The sequence below is a fragment of the Nipponia nippon genome, unplaced genomic scaffold (assembly GCF_047370975.1).
Source record: "Nipponia nippon isolate SJK-2023a ecotype South Korea unplaced genomic scaffold, ASM4737097v1 scaffold_13, whole genome shotgun sequence".
Lineage (NCBI taxonomy): Eukaryota > Metazoa > Chordata > Aves > Pelecaniformes > Threskiornithidae > Nipponia > Nipponia nippon.
The window spans coordinates 14,577,959-14,597,504 of NW_028262324.1; the positions used below are offsets into that span (position 1 = coordinate 14,577,959).

Genomic DNA, 19,546 nt, shown 5'->3' on the forward strand with positions numbered 1-19,546 from the left:
GCCTCCCGGGGGCTCGGACGGCGGCGGCCCGGCGGGGGGACCCCGGGCCCGGGGGGGCTGGGAAGCAGCTCCCGGCGCTTTGCCGCGGCTCCTGCCTCCGTGCCGGGACGCATCGCACCGCACCGCACCGGCAGCCGGAGGTTTGTTGCGAGCTGTCCTCGGCGCTCTCGGCTTTTATTATTATCATTATTAATTATTATTATTATTACCAGCCGCATTTGTAGCGCTAGCAGGGCCGGGATGTGTCCGCCTGTCCGTCCCTCTGCCCGCGGGGCTGCTCCGCGCCCGGCGCTCAGCATCTGGCCGGGTGCGATGCGGCGGGGCGGCTGGCGGAGCCCGGGGGGGGGCCCGGGGGGCGATGCTGACCCCAGCAGGGCGAGGAGAGGGGGGGATGGCACCGGCACCCGGCCGCAAGGCAACCCCCTCCGCCCCCCCGGCCCCGCCGCGCCTCCGCGGCCGCCCCGGCGGCGGGGGGCCCCGGGCGGCGGGGAGGGAGGCCGGCGATCCCGGCGGGGTGGACCCTGCACTGACAGCCTCTCTCTCTCTCTTTCTCTCTCCCCACCCTCTCTCCCGCAAGCCCCGCTCGCCGCCTGCCCCGCTCCGAGCGGGGACAGCCCGAGCCCCTCTCTGCGTGTTCACAGCGGACCTTGATTTAATGTCCATACAATTAAGGCACGCGGTGAATGCCAAGAGAGGAGCCTCACAGCTTCATTTTCATGGAAATTGGGGACATAAACCCTCTAATTACACTTAACAACAGCCACGGAGCGATCTATGGAGCATCCTCGGCCTTTTGACAAATAGGAGTAACAATGCCGGCAGCGGCTGGCGGGGCAGCTGGCTCCTCGCATCGACGGGGGCACGGGGGGAGGCGGGGAGGGAGGCCCCGCTCCGGCAGCGCCGGGGCTTGCGGGGGCTCCCGGCGTACAAAGGGCAGGAGGAGCGGCAGGACAATGCGGGCAGGGCCGGGGGGGCCGCGGGCAGCGCGCGGGCCCGGGAGCGGGGCGGGGGCCGGGGGGGGGCGAGCGGCCCCTCGCTGCAGGGCGAGGGACCCCCCCCTGCAAAGGGACGCCCCCAGAGCCAGGGCCCCCTCTCCCATGCAAAGCGCCCCCCCCCCCTTCATAGCGCTGCACTCCGCAATGCTGTTCAGAAGCTCCCTGAAAAAACACCCGTTGGAGGGCTTTTTTGGGGAGGGGAGGGTGATTTTCGCTTTATTTTTTCGCTTGCCTTTTTTTATCTTTATTTTTGCCGTTGGCCCCTGCAGCCCTGCTCCCGCATCCTGGCCCCGCTCCTCCCTTGCGCGGGGGCTCGGCCACACGGCCCCCGCTGCGCTGCGGGGCCGCAACACGGCTCCGCGGTCCTGTCCTGCCTGACTGCCCTCATAGCCCCTTCGCCACTCAACTATTCACAGAACTAAATTATGAGCCCGCTTTTTTTCCAAAAGCCGGGTAGGTCCGGCAAGGCAAGGGGCTGCAGCACCGCAGCCGCCCCGTGCCACCTCCGGCCCCGTCGGGCTCCGTCACCGCAGCCTGCAAGGTGGGACGCATCCCCTTTCATGGTCTCCAGCGAGACTGCAGTAGCCCACATCGGTTCTTAGGTTAGGCTTTAGACCTCAATAAATCTCTGTTGTAAGACTCGTGTTTTCAGCTTCCTAAAGACACGCCGAGCCCCGAGTTTGAGCCTCCTGAGAGCTCAAGGGAAGATTTAATTATTTGGCTGCAAAAAGCCATATATAGCTGGATTCAGCCGCATACACACAACTCTCTGCACCCCCTCCCCGCTTCATCTCTGCTCCACTTTTATCAGCATTGCGTCTGTCCAAGGAACTGAGTCCATAGACATCTCCATCCTCCATCCCTGCAGCGCTTGACGTGGGACACACGACCTTGTCTGCAATGGAGATGGCAGTAGCAGAGCACCTTCCCTGTTTAGGAGAGGGGGAAAAGAAAAACCTTACTGTACTTTGTGGGATTGCTTGATTTCACGCTCGCCTGTGCAAAGCAGGCACTTTTAGGGAGGGCTCCTGGGGGAAGCGGGACAAGGAAAGGGAAGAAGCAGAGGACGCGGGCCTTGGAGGACGGCAGTGTGGCGTTGAGGAAGGTAGCTGCCCCCGCTCTCGAGGCCGTTCTGCAGCACAGGCATCGCACAACCGAGCAGTTGGGAACGGGTCATGCCTCCAACCCTGGCCAGAGGCAGGAGTGAGGAAGCACGCGATGCCCATACGGCTACATCCAGCGGTGCCGCAACCCGCTCCTCTCCTGCGGACCTGATCCTGAGCATTGCTCCAGCAAGGCCAGGTACCGTGTAACTGCAGAAGCTCACAGGGCAAGAGGCTGCAAGGTGCAGTAGGGCCCAGCTTCATCAGGAGGGCTCTAGAGGCACAGAGATCTTTAAGAGAAGCTGGATTTTTCCCCTCCCTCTTTCCCAGTAGATCAGCGCAAGTACCAAGGTGTCGGAGACCTGCTTGCTCCCACGTCCATCAAGCGCTGCAAGGTCACAGGACACATTTTGACCTCGTTTCCCCCCACCATAAGTCAGGGGCTATGCAGTGACTGCATTCACTGCTGGGGGAAGGGCTATCTGTACCACCCCGATTCTCCTCCATCCAACCCTGCAGGGGCAGATTTCCAGCCACGGGGCAGTTCTGCTCTTGAACAAGTCCTTGGCTCTTTGCAAAGCAGGTAGTGAGGGGTAAGAAGCCGAGTGCAGGGAGCCAGATGCCACTAAACCTAAAGCTGGCATTAAGAGACAGAAGGGAGCAAGTCACTCCAAGGTAATCTGCAGTGCAGCAGGAAAGCTGCTGGCTCCCTCCAGGGGCCACCAAGAGGCCAAGGACAGCTCTGAAGGAACGCAGGTACTGGGGGACTGCATCCTATGGGGTCCGATGGACCAGACCGGGCCTGGTCCCCAGACTGGGGCGCGAAGGGGATTAAGAACCAAGACCGATTGTGCCGAGATGGCGCAAGCCAAATCCTCGTCCTGGACCAGGTCCCCCTCCAGGTTTGCAGAGGAGGGAGTCGCACAGACTCCTCAACAAACAGGACTGCCTCGAATCTCAAACGTTCTCTCCTCCCCTGGGCTTCCAATGTGCCCCCTTCTTAGCCAAGGGGGGATTTAGGCAGTTAGATCACTTAGACGTAACCCTCTTCCCCCACACAAAGGCCCCTCCAACGCAACCACGCGTATTGCTCCAGCCCGCCTGGCGATAGCAGCCCCCAGCCCCGGGCTGCAGCTGGGGCTCTGCAGGAGAACTGCCCCGAGCGCGCTCCCCGCCGCGCGCGCTCGAGCCAACGGCTGCGGCGTGGCCGAGGGGGGCCGGTTCACACACACCCCACCAAGCACAGTCACGGGCCCCCGAGCTCTGGGGCCCCTGCACGGCGATGAGCCTTTCACACCAGTCTGAAATCAAGGGAGACAAGAGCACGAGCCAGCAAGAGTCAGATCAGCTATGGTTGGCGGATGGAAAAGCAAGAAAGGCCGGCGATGGAGCCGGCCATGGTTTCACTTCGCACATTTTCTGCTCCTATACTGACCCCTATTTGTTTAGGTAAGTCAAGGCTCAGTCGCCTGGGAGCGGAGGGTTATTGCACAGAGGCCTACGTATGTCCATAAATGTGCCCCCACCCTGCCTTCCATCAGGTTTTCTGCCCAGTGGTGGGATCCCATGTTCTCAGGGACATCGTCCCACTTCTGTGCCAAAGCCAGCTCTTTAGCCTTGGTTGCCAGTGATCCTACAGTGATTCCCGGCTGGCTCAGAGGCTCTGCTCAGGGTTCAGCTGGGAGCACCTCCTTCAGGAGGTCACACATCCTGCAGGCTGGTTAGATGCCAAAAGCCCCCAGAGCAACACCATCAGTCACACAGCAAGGACAGTACCAACCGCAAGCCACCTCCGATCCCAGGCAACACCTCCTTTTCATTCAGAAGGAGGATTTATCCTGTGCCAGTCATGGCTTTAGTGGAGTCAAATCCATTTTCCTGATGGAAAAGCCTTGGGGAATACAAGCTGGTCTTCGCAACGGTGGGCCTGGATCAGGCTGTTCCACGATGGAGTCACCACAGAGGACAAATTAGCATCTTATTTCCCCTGTACAGTTCCCCCACACTCAGGAGAGCTAAACATTTCCCCCCCCAAGAAAAGCACAGCTGGGTCCAAGCTGGGGGTAAGAAGGAAGATATACCTTCATCCCTCTAAGCACCCTTTCCTTGTAGATGTACATAAAGCACCGGTCTCCACTCCTTATTTACATGACAACTGGTCGGGGAATGGCTTTAAGTATGTCTGCCTCATCCTATAAAAGTCCTGACATCAGTTGTTAAGGACAGGTTAAAAAATATGTAACTTTGCTCTCAAATCACCACAGGGCAGATGGAGCTGTCTTGTCATCCTGCTGCGTGTGCCAGGGAGGCCTCAGGTTTGAGCTACGTCAAGAAATACAGGGACTGCCTGCAAATCGGATAAGGAGAAACAAAGCTGGGCAGAGGCCTGATCTCCAGGGAAGGCTGGATGACATGGGTGGGAAAACCTAAGAAAGAAAGAGGTTAGGGGAAAGAGGGTAACAGCCAAGTGCATAAAAGGCACTTTTATGCCTTTGGTAAGGGGAGGGAACCACCCGATTTCCATAGCTGTGTAGGTAGTCATGGGTCCGACCCACAGCAGGAATGATTCAGGTATTAGGAAAAGAGCTTTCTGGTGGAAAGGATAGAGAAGCACTGGAACAACCTGGGAAGGAGGAGAATATTCCTGCCTAGGGAAGACACTGAAGAAGCACCTAGCAGGAGTGCCAAGGTAGCACTGGTCCCTCCAGCCTTACCCAGGAGGTGCCACAAGCAGAAGGTGGCATCATTCACCTATTTCCTCCAGAGGAATGGAAAAGCCCCCAACCATCTTCACGTCTTTTCCTAAGCCCAAAGCGTTCGTCTGTGTCAGCACAGAGACCTGGAAAGGTACCACTGCTCGAGTGGCAATGACAGAGCGCAGTGCCTATAAAAGCCCAGGCTTGTCATCCTCGTGTAAGAACAAGGTTGAGGCATCCCCATAGAAGTGATCAAATTCAAGGTGTCATTTTTTTCCAGGAAGACAGAAATAGCATGTACCTGCATCAATCCTACGGAAATAATCCTACTTGGGATCACTTCCTCACACGCTTTGTCCCAAGCCAGCTCAAAACCAACTGACAGCATTACCAAGCTGTAATACCCCCAGGTGACATCCCAGAGGGACTGCTATTTTCTTTCACCTCCTAATAGCTCCCTTTCGATGAACTGCACACCTTCCTGGGTATGTCTGCAGAAACAGAGGAAAACAGCAATAATCTGATACGTATAGGATCATATATAGATATTATACAGCTGTACCTGCAGCTTTCTTCTCCCCTTGAAAAAGACATGCCCAGGGGACTTGCAGAGCCAGCCAGGGAAGGATTCAAAGCACTCACCCAAGGACCCTGGACTCTCTCTGCCCTACTCACTAGGGAGGGAAAAGGAGATTTTTTTAGGCTATCGGGACAATTCACCTCACCTGCAGCACAGCTTTCCCAGCCTGGGCTGCCAGAGTTTTGACACCAGAAGGTAAGGGACCCTCAGCAAGACAGCCTCCCGCACCGCAGAGCGCGCCTGGGCTTCAGAGCGGCTTTCCCCGTGCTGTTTGCAGAGTGGCTACGGAACTCGGGGACCGTTTTCACAGGCTGCTCTCCTAACCCTCTAAGTAACCCCATCGTCAGCTGCCGCCCAGCTTAAGCAGCCAATACCTGTTTAAACTTTTATCACCCTTATTACAAAGAGAGAAACAAGATAAAACCAGTTCCTGCAGAAGCAGAAGAAACAATAGCGGGACAAAGCCACGCTCCCTCTTGCAAAGGCCCAGGTGACCGCAGGATGGCACTACTGCCACTTCTCCTTGAGGGACATCAGGGCCTGGGCCAGGGACTGGAATCGGAGCGGAGAGGGCTGCTGCAGGCAGCGCTCCTGCGGATAACCCACCCGGCGTTTGGGCCTCCCAGGTGGTGCTTCTGTCACCTAACCGCCGATGAGCGACTCAGCATCCCGCAGCTCCGCGGGCACCGAGCGACGAATTCGGTTTCAAGACTGTGGCTTGAATTAAATTTCATTCTGAACTGGGGAGGCGATTCTGCCTCTTTCTGCTGGTCCGGCCTCACTCTCTCAGTGGCGAGAGCCACTGTAAATGAGAGCACTGTAAATGCTCTGGCATTTACAGAAAAAACCAGAAGCGATGTTCTACCAGATTCTTTCACCCTCAGCTTTTTAGTCCGTCGTCCCTGTCCCCCACTGGCTTTGCCACTCCGCCTCAGCTCTGCAGCCCTCTCGGCCTTACAGAGGAAAAGCGGCCAGGCGCCCTGCAGCAGCCTCTTACCCATCACCTCTGCTGCTGGTGCCTCCGGTCCCCTCTGCAGAGGGCAGGAGGCTCCTCGGCAAGGGGCAGGCTGCTCTCCCACAGCTTTCCTTCGGGTGGGAGGCATGGCTGCTGCTGTGCACAAGGTGGCACTAGCTCTCCATCTTAGCAAGAGGCTGCAGGGAGCAGCGGGAAAGGAGCTGCCGATGCGAGATGCAAAGCAGGCGTTGGGTTACTCCTCTGCGTCAGGAGATGCGCGCTCCGGCTCCTTCCCTGCACACCCTGGCCCCTCTCTGGATACTCAAAACACCAACCGACCTGCTCACGCGCGGGTCCTTTATCTTACAGGTAAAGATCCAAGACTGGATGCCAGGGCCACCACTTCTACGGATGCGCTGGATGTTGGCCAAGAGCTTGTGTCTAAAATGACAAGGCTGGAAGCGCGCAAGGAACATAACCTTTCCTGCTGGTCTGCAAAGTAGTGCTGCGATAAAGCAGACCGCGTGAAGCCCTTTCTCCCCATAAGGGTGGAAGGTTACGGTCTTCACCTAGCTCACCCTTAGCTGAGTAACTCGTTCTCCCTCCTTTCACTCATTTCCACAGGCTTCCCAACCGAGACACACACGAGCATGTTCCTTCCCTGGCTCCAGAGCCCCAGAGCCAGCCCAAGCCTCCCCTTCCCCAGCCTTGCCCCGCCTGGGTTAACTGGGGTACCCAGCCTCCAGGGAAACTGGATGGTCTTTAACAGTCCAGTGCACAGCGGTAACCTCCGATCTGCCCGCCCCCCTTATTCCAGGAAAGTTTGTATCCCTTCCCATATGGAAATGCCATCTTATTTAGTGATGTTCATGTTTTGTGCAAAGAAGTGATCAAAGGCTTGCCTGTAACTGCTGAGCTTGAGGTTAGCTATTGCATGACCCAGGAAGCTTGCTCCTAGCTCCCTTTTCTCCCAACAGCATCTCTAAATGAGTGAAATTTAAATGAGATCTACAGAAATCATCTGATGTGATGTGTCAAGTCTCTTGCATTCACATGAAAAAAAAAAAAAAAAAGAAGTAGAAGCAGGGGAAAGGAAGGGTATGTGCACATGAGATCATTTGTCAAAAGCTTGTACATCAGCTTGCAGGAGAGAGGTCTTGTATTGCATGCTTGTACACGGGCAGCGGGCAACATCCCTTTCAGAGGGGTTACTTCAGCTTGGCACCCTCCTAACAGTCATCCCACCGGGTCCTGCAGCAAGAAAGGTTGTGCAGTGTTGATGCCAAGGCACGAGGCTGCCAAATCTGGGGGCAACCAAGTTGCAGGCTTGGAGCATAAGGCGTGAGAAGCTGACACCTAAGTGTCTGGAAATAAAATAAGGGGAGGAACTGGGACGTAGCAAAGAAGCACTGGAACCTGGCCAGTGGAAGCGGAAGGACACGGTGGGCTCTTTTACTGTGCTGCCTGGCAGACTTCTGCTGTAGAGACTGTTCGCTGGCAGCACAAGGGTTTGCAGCACCTTGCTGCGTGCTTTGCTGGGGAGCTCTTGCAGCACCTTGGCTTGCAAACCCCAAGCGCCGAAGGCTTCCCCCTTTCCCAGTGCAGCTACCAAGTAATGGCTAGACAAAGTCAGACATTTACACTACCAAAATCCTGATGCAAAACTTTACCTCCCGAGAGCCTGTCATTTTGCAGCTAAATTCAGGTGCGGGCCCCAGAGATCGGAAAGCTTTTGGCATCATTACAGGAAAAGATCTAGAAGTGCTGTAGGAAGTTACATTCCAATTAGCTTCACGTCAATGGTGGGGTAAGCATTACAAAGCATTTAAAAGATCAAATGCAAAAGCACAGCTTGAGTAATAGGGACCAAGGTGGTTTCAGCTAGGAACAGTCGTGGTTAATCTGATGGAGCTCTTTGAGACTGTAACTGCTACAGCAGTCAAAGCGGAGGAAACAGGCAGAGCACAATTAGGTTTGCAGCATGCAGTGGACAAGGCTTTGCAAAAGAAGCTAATGACTGAGATGGGGAGTCCCAGAATAAGTGGATGTGCTGTGGCTTAATGCTCTGGAAATTGCCCAGAAACAAAGATGCAAGCAGGAAGGTATTAATGGAAACCTTTTATGTCAGAAGGAAATGATTCCTGGGATGGAGCAATCCAGCCAGCTTGTCTGGAGCAGGACAAAAGGCGGTAAGGTAAGACAGAGAGCTGCGTTTCGGTTCTGAACATCATGTTCCACGACCCCTCACGCCCCAAACAAACAATTCTCTCCTTTTATCAAACAGAGCTGCTGAAATTCTGCTTTTTGTATTCTCTCCCTCATTTTTCTGCTCTAATGGTGTTGGTTTTGTTTTGTTTTGTTTTTTTAAACAAAACCAGAAACTCCTTTCAGAGCAAACGGTGCCAGCAGCACGCACAGGCCCCATCTACGTGGGGATGGAACAGTCACGTGGCTGCGATCGCATCGCGGGAAGCCCGCGCGTGAGCTAGGCCAGATGGTGCTAACTGGGAGTTACACTCCCCACACCCTTCCCTTCATGCATTCCACAAATCTGCAGACAAACAGGAATGGGAGGTGAGGGACAGAAAGACCTCGTTTTGTACCTATTATCTTTGGTAGGAGTTTTGCAAGTGATGCATATGGGAACAAATTCCAGGCAAATGGCACCTAAAAACCATCTAACTTCATGGGGCTTTGTAACCGGAGAGCAGGGACATAAGAGAAAACTCCAGTCTTTGTCCTGATGGAGTAAAGATGAGTTTTTTAGCTGTAGTCCTTGAATCCTTGAATTGCTTGGCTGTTATACTGATGAGACAGACCGCTTCTCAGCTCTAGGTACATCAATTCCAAGACCCCAGCCAGAGGGGTTCCCTGCCTTCTGGAAGTCATCTTACCGTGGCAGCCAAGATTCAAGTTCATAAATCTGTGAGCTACTATTACCAAGCACGGTATAGGGGCAACTAAAAAGAAGAATTAAAACATGGTTGACTCCTGGAGCATTCAGCACAAGGGAAAAAGAAACGCAATCCTGACCCTAGAGCAGCAGAGGCCGCAGAAGTTCATGAATCCATTTGCCAGAGGAGGATGCGAGGCACCGCGGGAGCTCACCACAAAACTCTGTGACGCACTCAGTTTACTACAAACCAGCTTATTTTCACATGAATTTACTTCTCAATTCAACAGGTGTTAAGAACTCTTGGAACAATTTAGCAGTCATATCACGTCGCCTCAGAGTGATCCATGTATATCTATAAGTTTAAATTAACGCAAAGGCCTTGCCCTGTCACAAACATCTCTACAAAGGCATCCTAAACATGCAGTTGGACGTATGGAAAGAGCCAAAGCACGGACTAGCTCCCGTTGGCTCATCTGAGCTCTGCTGATCGCCACTGACATGGCAACGCCGTTAACTCTATCAGCAGCGACCAAATTAGCACCACCGAGACGATCAGGATCTCTGCAGTAGGATTCTTGGCATGCAGCTTGCTATCGCGTTTTCTCCAGCTTTGCTAATTCTGATCCTGTACCCTGCACTCGCTGTGCAAACTGTGCAGCCTGGGGTGTAAAACCAATCACGGAAACAAGGTACTTTGTTTTTTACCGTTAGGGTTCAATTAAAAAAAAAAAAAAAAAGTATGGGCAGGACTGTAATGGGAAGGGGAGCAGCCCTCAGTGACAGATAGCTGAAGTGTCTTAAGCCAGCTTTACTACTAGAGAAAAGATAATACTGAATAAAATCCTTCTTATCTTATCAGTGCTCTTACATTGTAAAAGAACTACTGAGCTTCGCAAACCCATTGCTTTTTTATTTATCTGCAAGTTCTTGCAGGAAGGAAAACCCCCCTCTCGTGGGTGGGCTGCGATCACCCAACGTGGGATGTGCTTTTCCAGCATGGGCAACTGGGCACCACACCAGACCCCTTCTCTGACAAAAGCATTCTAAAAATGTGAAAAAGGAGTTGGTTTCTCTGCTCTGTATCTCCGAGAACAGCCTCTGAGGGACACTCTGCCTCCTCCCTCCTCTGCGATTTTATTTCCTTTTTAATCATTCCACATTTCTCTTTGTTATCATCATTAATACTTCTAATGCATTTCTTACAAGAAACAGGGCGAGATTGCCAGCTAGTGGAAATCAGCAGTGCCTGGGGCCGTGCCAATTCGCTTCAGCTCAGCCACCCAGCACCAGTTACCACCTTTTCATTCATACGAAGAAAAAGCCAGCACTATTTCTTACTGTACCTCTCTTTGAAGCATACAAATACGTATACACGTATACATATCTATACGTAATATACACACCGATGTACATAAAAGCTACTGTCTAGTGGAGAAATCCCAGCGTTTATTCCAGAGCATGATTTCTTTGAAAAACTAATGGCTTATTGTGTGCAGAATGTTCTTATTCCACTGAGGATGAAAAGTGCCTTGCAGAATCAAGTCTGAGAAAGCTGCAAAACTGCATTGGAAACGATGACATTAGACCACAAAGAAAATCCATTTTAACTCTCCAGGACGGTGGGGCTCCCGTTTGCACAACTTTCCTGCGGGCAGAGGTGTCGGAGAGGTACTGCCTATAAATCCCCTTTCTCTGCGACGAGATGGCGCTTGTAACAAATCTTCCAAACGGACTGAACGTTCGCTGCAGTCACCGGGCAAGAGATGCTTTCTGCCGCTGGACGAATTTCACCAGACTGACTAATGGCACAGCTGGGTTCCTGGGAATAATTCAAATGGCTGCTTTATTGCTATATGAGCAACAACTGAGGCATGCTTTAATAGCCACCAGCCTCTCGGGAAAGCCCATGTGGGCTTCTCACTGCAGGTGTGCTGGTGAAGCTGATGACCACACGTACTACGCATCACCTGTTTTCCCTCCCCTCCTCCTATCTTTCCATTTATCACTAACATAACCACACCCTCACACCTCAAAAAACAACTCGGGACAAAAATCACAGAATTACTCTCACGTTTGCCACCCTGGCCCCCACTTTGCTCAGGTTTAGCCGCCCTGGCCCCCAGCATGCCTTCCTGTTCACACTGCAGAACTGACGGGGAGCCTCTCGTACGCTCCGCTTGCAGAGCAAGCTTTTCTACAGGCTTTTGACTACTCACACCCTCAATGGCCGGAGTAGTTCTGAACAAAAAACTGCGTATGTTCAATGACTGAAAAGCACAAAAGCACTGCTTCATGAATGCCTTGTATCTTTTTACTTACCCTCTTCATTACCTCTACGGGCCACTTACTTTCTAGAGCACCAGTCCATCAGGAGGAGGTGCCAAGAAGGAAAGGGGCTGCGTGCCCTCTCAAGTCGTAACACGGGTCATATTCACCGGAGCAGAGGATAATTCTGTGTATGTTCCCGAGGATGGCTGTGCCTCACAACCCACTCTCTTTTCACCAGGAGGCTTTTGAAATTTAAGAGGAGGAACCTCTGTGCAATTTGTCATCTGCAGGTTCACACCCTCGGTTGTATTTATTATTTAAAATAGACCCTAATGGATTAATAATAATAATAATTAAAAAAACCTGTCTAAAGATCACCCTGTCTGCCAGTCTTTTATGAATACTCTCCTTCTAGGGTTTATCTTCCCCTATCACATGCTTTGAAATAACTGAATTAGCAACATGCAGTTTTTTGCCATCCTCAGCAAGGTCAGCAAGTTAAGGAAAAATCTGAAATGATACCTGGCTCATAAAATCACTCTCCTTCCCCATCTAGTATTTTACTCACTATGGGCAGGTCACATTTCCCATAGGAGCTCATTAGTGCTGCTCTTTGCTCAGCATCAGGAAATCTTTTGGAGTTGTCTTTACTCCCAGCTGGTAAAAATGGCTTTTTGCGTCTTCTCCTGACTTACTGCCCACCACCCCCCCAGTTCTGAAGCGGCATTTTTAGAAAGGCAGAGCTTTTAGACCAAAAAATCCTGCTTCTAACCTTGATGATGACGCATGAACCATCAAGTTATGTGAACCGAGTGTACGGCTAAGGAGCAACGACAGACACCCTTACCAGACTAACGGGTTAAAACTAGGAACTCTTGTTCCTTGTCAGAGCAAACAAGGAATCATTACAGTTTTAACGTTGCGGTTGTAATTTCTGTTTTACAGAGGTCAAATATATAAAACTAGAGGATACAAAGAAGTCTCCCTCGCCTTCGCTTTTAAAATGCCGCACACCTGCTGGAGCGACGCAACACGCTGCTACACCTCCATAATTCTTTCTTTTGTTCCACATTTCTGTTGGCTGATCTAGCATTAATGAAAAAAGCAGAAATCACTACAGCACCCTGGCTCCAAAGCCTGAGCACTGCGAAATAAGCTAGCTTAGTTAAGCAGGTACTACATATAAATCAAGGCGCAACGAAAAAGCACTGAATTTGGCGTGATTGAGTGTATTACTGTCCAACTGCTGCACACAGTTCAGTTTCAGCAGACGACAATTCAGTATTTTGATTTCAAGAGAGATCTCAAAAAAGGTATGCAGCCATTTGCATGGGGACCGAAAAGGGTAAAATATGAAAAAAATTCCCACAACTTGCCAGTGGCTTAAGCCAGAAAACCCACTTTGGTATCTCAGAATCTAATAGCGTCCCAGAAAGGGAGCCCTTACTGGTAACTGCTTCCTTCGTAACATCTCCCCGACAGCAAGCAGCCTCCGTCCTCGGCCTCTTTAGGCTGCTACCCCTGGACACTGCTCTGCCTCGGAGCACCGAAAGGGAACTACAAAATACCTCCTTTAAGGACTAAATCATGCAATCTTTAAGCAGAACAGTTCCAAAGACTCACGGAATGGCACGGTTTTGTTATCTGTCCTACCCCGCACCTGCCTTCCAGGCTTTGTCCCATCTCAAACCCCAGCAGCAGGAACTGGAGGGATCACAGCTTTCATGTATTCCAGAGCCCCAGAAAGGCTTTGCACGAATAAAACAGCAGAACAGAGGTCTAGAAAGTTGACCAAATAGTTGCACTTAACACATTTCTAATTTTTCATGCCAGATAGCGATAAATGCCACTGACGTATTTATGAAATAAGATTATTACAGGCCAAAACATCAAAATACCTTGCCCTTCCACAGAAGCATTTTCGAGGGCTCCTGATAAGCAGCTTATTTAAAAGTGGCCCAAAGCCTCCGCTGACAGTTTTTGAGGTTACAAAAGCACTGGTTTGTTACAGACCTCTGAAGGATTCTTCCCCCTAAAAATCAGACTATCTGCGCTCAAATAATTGTATTCTGTCAGCATTTTACAAACGTATATGAAACAAGATTTACGTTAGAAAAGGATTTCCGTACATACCGATGGGGTAACAAAGCCGGATAGTCTCCATAAATCCCCAGACCTTCCACCATTCACTCTATTTCCTGAACGTGCCGATTATCCAGAAGTTTCACCCCAAAAGGAAGCCACTCTGCCAGCAAGTCTAACTTCAGACTGGCATGTGCGGAGCCTTTAACTGGGCAGTGAATCCCTAGCCAGGTGTAGACACTGATCTGCTTTGCTGCTTCGTTAGCCAAACGACACCCACCTGCCGCACCGTGCCCTCGGAAGCAGGCTGGACACTCCTCCAGCACAGGGCATTCAGTCGCAAGAACCAGCGTGTTCAGCTTCTCTGCCCTCAGTGTTGTCGGCTACCTAAAACGTGCTGCTACAGGAGAGCCAACAGCAGCAAGAACGCTTCCTACAGCAGCGGTTTCTAACTTAAGAGGGTTTACAGACCACTGACTTCCAGGGAGCTGCAGAGCTCTCTCAGAGAGTTAGATGGTATCAATAATCGGCTTGCTGAAGTTACAACTTGTAGATCCACAAGAGCAGAGCACAGAAACCAAAGCCAGGCTGCAGTTTACAATAATGCCATAAATGAGAATATAGCAGTGTAGCAGTACTTTAATGGAGGGACTACACAGAGGATACAAATGATGAAAAAAGCTCCCTAATGATATACATATAGATCGATATATCATTTACTGATAAAGTTTACTTTCTTCCTATTCTCAACCTGCAGAACGGAGGGGGGGATCAAGAAGGTTGTTTGTGATATGGATTACTGTCCAATGCATTGCATTAATAATCTAAAAGTACCTGGAGAACGCAGATTTGGCACAACAAGTATTTACACCTCTTTCACACTGTCTTAATTATTGAAACCACAGCAAAACACCAGATCCCATCGATTTAGCAGCAGTTGGACAACATTAGAAATGCATTTGGTGAAGACGTTACCAACTGTCTGTTGTCATGGGAACATCCCAGGTAAAAATAATTTCTTGAATAACTTATAAACAGACAGATGGCATAAAACCTCCTACGCTCTCCAAATTAAAGGAGAATCAGTAAAAGACAGTGTGGGTGCCAGTTCTACAGTCCTGCGCGTTGAAGAAAGCACGTCTCCGAGGTCTTCCGCACGCTGTCAGTCACTCACCTCGGGGACGCGAGCAGAAGGGAGATCAGGGACATTACAGGAAGGAAGAAGATGATGCAGAAGCCAAGCCTGCGCTCTCTTTATGTAGGATTTCCCAAGGGATTACAAAGGTGCCCTGAAATTACGATCCTACATAAAATAAGGAAATTAATCCAGGATCATACCAGGGAACAAAAGCTGTCCTTGGAATTCCTAAAGCCCTGCCCTGCTTATACTTTTGCTAGGAAATGAAAAATATTACAGATTCATCACATCACATATGCAACGCATCACTGCATATGCAATACGCAAGTCAATTTTAAAGGATTTTCTTCCTCAGAAGTTTTCTGAAGACAGGAAAGCTGTGAAATCAGCGACACTCATACACAAGGCAATCCCATTCACCCTCACGTTAGGTCAAAGCACCAATACCTGTCAACTGGAAGGAGTACTGTGAGAACAATGTCAGCTATCAAACAGTCCCTCCGACTGAACCGCATTACTCGTGAAATCCAAGACCTCCCTCTGCCAAGGCACACCCCAGTTCAGTCATTTCAACATTTTCACTCAACTCCCCTACTTCTAAAAATAGGCTGCACAAGAGCTGTTCGTTCCCAAAGGAACCGTGGACGAGGCAGGCTGCAGCCGAGGCGGTTATCCCAGGAAAAGCCCCAGCGACGCTCACACGACTCTTGGGCAGTATCACAAATTGCCATTAAACCCCTGCACTTTCCCCCAAATAGCCAGAGCTTTTTCCAAGTGAAACAGATTGTTCAACATAAAGAATTCAAAGTAAGAAAGACACCAGGACAAGGAGCATTAGATCAAAGCACACTTTTCCCCCATTAGATACTATTTGTGCTTCATTTTTGCATTTATCTGCTACTTTAAGTAAGCTTCCCTCGCTCCCCCAACTACTCTTCTCAACAGGTGTCCAAGACAAGGGCAGAAACGTTACAACAGTTATTTTGCTTCTGATAGTTTTGTAGTATCTTTGCCTACCAGTTTTTTAATGCCCACATTTACTGGAATTTCCATCTTCCCTGGCCAAATAAAATCGCTCATTATTAAAGAGGAAAAGCAAAGACACGTTCTGTCACAATTTGTCCGTGCTCTCTAATGCACTATGGTCAGTCTAATACTAAGAGACAAATACTACTCTCTTTTTCACTGAGATCTCACTAATATCTTTGAGTAAACCCATTAATATAACTAAGTTCTCCAAACAAAAATCAAATATTTTGTGAAGAAACATTCACATCTTTTAATATCAACAGTCCTTTAGAGGGTGAAAGGAAAGAAAAAAATTAGGGTTTTAAATTTGACATCCCCTATTTCCATCGCCCAAGAACGAGTAAGGCAAAAACCAAAGTCTGACCTTAATTTACGTTGCGTTATGGCAGAGCAGTAATCTTGAACGTGAATTCGTTTCTTTTTGTCTGCCTGTTTCTGTCCTTACATCTCGGTGTAATTTAACTTGATCATTTTCTCTACAAGCTCAAGTCACTTAAAACCATCCACAGCAACAAATATAATCTCCATAAAGATTAAGTACTCAGTACTATTACTTTTGGTGTGACTATCTGCAAATGAACACAGTTTTTTCCCCCTAATGCTGTAACGTTCACAGGTTCAGAGCAGGACGATGTGCTGCCACCCCCGACCGGCAAGCCAACCAGAGAAATCATTTCACTTCATTCTGCAACCAGTACTCGGTGCTGCCTGCTACGTTTGGCTTTGGAGTGGAAGGCAGCAGGGATACTGTCAAACACACACAAATTCTAAAAACATCCAACAAAAGCAACTCATTTAAGGAGGGAATTTAAGCACAAATTCCAAAAGCACACAGGCAAGTCCTTTTAGAATTATTACTTGGATTAAATAAAGAGTAAGACAGACCTGCGACATGAAGTTATTTTACAACTGACACTGGAAGGATGCTGTTTCCCCATTCACGGCATAATTTAAACACGGCAAAACAAAAAAGTGAGGCGTCTCTTTAAATTGAAATGACAGTCGATTAAAAATTAGAACGACCAGCAGTCTGCATTTCAGTTATCTTCGCACTGAACATGGTCATAACGAAAGTGATTTTACCCGCCGTTAGATTTTCTCCCCACTTTAACTCAGAGAGGGCTGTACAAGCCAGCCACGGCGCCGCAGTATCTGTAAGAAATCTCTGCATGCTGAAGCTGTTATGAATTTTTCTGCTCCCCACAAAACCAGATAGCAGGCCGAGACACATCAGAACGGTTCCTAACAATACAGCCAAACCAGTTTCAGCTAAAAGCTCTCAATTTTATTTTTTTTTTTTTTGGGGGGGGGGGGGTGTTTTTTGGATTTTCTAGAAATATTTACCTGAGGTCTATAGGTATATCACAGCAAAGATACTTCCCCCCCCCCCCCATCTAAAAAAAAAAAAAAAAAAGAAATAAAACTTGTGTAACTAACTTTTCTCTTCAGGGTCCAGATGGAGCTGAATTCATTTTGGCTCTGGAATCCCCAGTTGCAAGTGTGCTGACATAACAACTGAGACTAGCAGCAGGTGCTTTTATTAGATGGTAACATGTTTATAAAATGCAGTACTGCTTCAAAAAGTCAGTTAAAAAAAAAAATCATTACTGAAGTTGGAGTTGGGAAATACAGCCAACTGCTGTAAAAGAAATGGCTCAGAGCTTTACTTCTAGTTGGAAAGCTCTTTTCTCCTCCCGGTGACCCACGTCTGCCTCCTGAAGGCTACAGGACAACTTCCAATTCCTTCTTCGGCTTCTCTACCATACAAGGAGAAAGGAAAGTACAAGTGACAGCCACTGCACACGCGCATATCTCCTCTGAGGAACGGCAACATTCAGAGCAGCTCAGATCTCCTCTGCAGAGTCCTGTGAAACCCTTCTGCAATTATCAGGTATGCTGATAGCAAACATCTAAGTCAGTCAATCAAAACACTTCTCAAATCAGATTTAACTCACAAGTTGGCATCAAGGGTGATTATAACATCGGAAGAGAACTGAAAGTAGGGAAAAAAATGAAAATGACATCAAACTTGCTAAATATGTATTGTTTATTAAGGCTTGTATTCTCCTAGAGGAAAAAGTTAATCTGATGCTGTCCATTACCCCTTACAGGCAGTAACAGTCCAGAGACAGAGTTATACGTTCTAAATACAAGTCTAAATGATACAGATTAAACTTTATTTAAATTGGAGGTCCTTTTGGAGTAAATAGTATTCAGAAGATACTTGCTTTCTAATATAATAAAAGATCCTCTACAATAAACACGTGCAGATTCAGTGTGCTAGAGCAGCGGACATGAGCACCATTTCCATGCTTAATTGGAACTCCAGTTGGTGACAGGTTCTCCGACGGTCCCCTCACTCCACAAAAACATGACAGCAAATTCAGTTTCTTAAAACAGGTTTTTTTACTCATCCAACAGAAAAAAATTAGACATACACACTGTCAATTTTAAACATCTGAGGCATAATCCATCATATTATCCATACTATTAGTTCCTACGTTAAAGCTCAGCATTATTGGTATAAAAACTTTAAATGGCATTAGGATTTGAGGGCTGGGAGGGAGTAATGAAGGGAAGGATTAAAAATGATCTGCAATTAACTAATAACACCTGAAAGCTGAAACAGGTTTAAACACATTGTCCAAAACTCCTGCAATGTTGATAGCATCACATTATTATTTAATTAAGCTACAAAAACCGTAAAGCAGAATTATGGCTGAGAGAAAGCATCTCGCTCACTCTCGGCAGGATATGGTATAACGAATGCACACTGAAGCACTGGTTAACAGAATGTGAAAGGGAAGTATTTTCCAGAGAAACAATTTCACTGACAGTTTGATTTTCTACTAGACAGAAAAAACCAACATGGCGCATTAGCAATTTTAAAAGTGTAATTGTACAGATAAATAAAGAGGCATAGCAGCTGCACAAAGTGATCAGAAATTTAGATTTTTCATTTCAAAATTCTGAAGTGCAGTATCTTAAAAGTTTTTTAAATGACAGAAATCAATGCATGGTTTCTTACTTCCGCCATGAAGAAAAAGGGTTTGGGAGGAGGGTACAGGAAGATTTGTGATGTATTCTCCATAATCTCTATATCTGGCTAGGAACATAATTTGTGCCAAAATAAAGTCTTTGGGAAGCTTTGACACTTTAGTATGCTCATGTATAGGTCCACATTAGGTTAATATAACTGTTTACCAACTTAAAAAAATAAAAAGACACACCTTTATTAATGATTTCTACAGAATTTTACATACAAAAAAAAGATACAAATTAATGCAGACCCACTTGGGCAAAAATAAACTACAATGTACTTAAAGATGCGACAACTTAATTTCCCCTGCACGAGAAGATATATCGGAGCTGAAAGCTTTAGTTTGTCCTGATGCCAGGATACAGCACCAGTATACTTAAATTTTGTTTCTCATAGTCGAATTTAATATCAGTTCTAGTATATATATCAAACTGTATATGTTTATTCTTATTGTTTGTTTCGATTCTGACGTTCCTGCAAAGAGAAAAAAGTTAAAGGTTAAGAAAGATTTTAGTCAAATGAACAAACAAAAAGTTCTTAGTAATATAACAGCACTAATGTGATCCCAATTGTACACTTTGTTAAAACACTGCTGCTACATTTTATAAATATATTGTGTATACCCCACAAGCCCAAGGACTTGATAAATATCAAGCACAGCTTTAAGTGGAACAGCTGAATGAATACCTGCACAGTCACTTCAAACTGACAGCAGAGGAAGGTCACAATAAGAAAGGTATGGAATATCAACATTCCCAAGCAGA

General features: G+C 48.4%; 1 protein-coding gene across 5 annotated transcripts in view; it reads right to left on the minus strand.

Annotated features, from left to right (window-relative positions):
* YTHDF1 (YTH N6-methyladenosine RNA binding protein F1) overlaps positions 1-19,546 on the minus strand; it is a 36,254-nt gene that overhangs the window by 2,168 nt on the left and 14,540 nt on the right. For 3 of the 5 annotated variants that reach the window (XR_015703003.1, XM_009473412.2, XM_087750013.1), the window contains one exon: positions 17,772-19,256. The exons of the other annotated variants lie outside the window; for them this stretch is intronic. Coding sequence is in view for 1 of the 3 variants with exons in the window: in XM_009473412.2 (XP_009471687.1) it covers positions 19,230-19,256 (27 nt within the window). In the remaining 2 variants the exon portion in view is untranslated. Of the gene's footprint in view, positions 1-17,771; positions 19,257-19,546 lie in introns of those variants that run through there. 5 annotated transcript variants of the gene reach the window in all.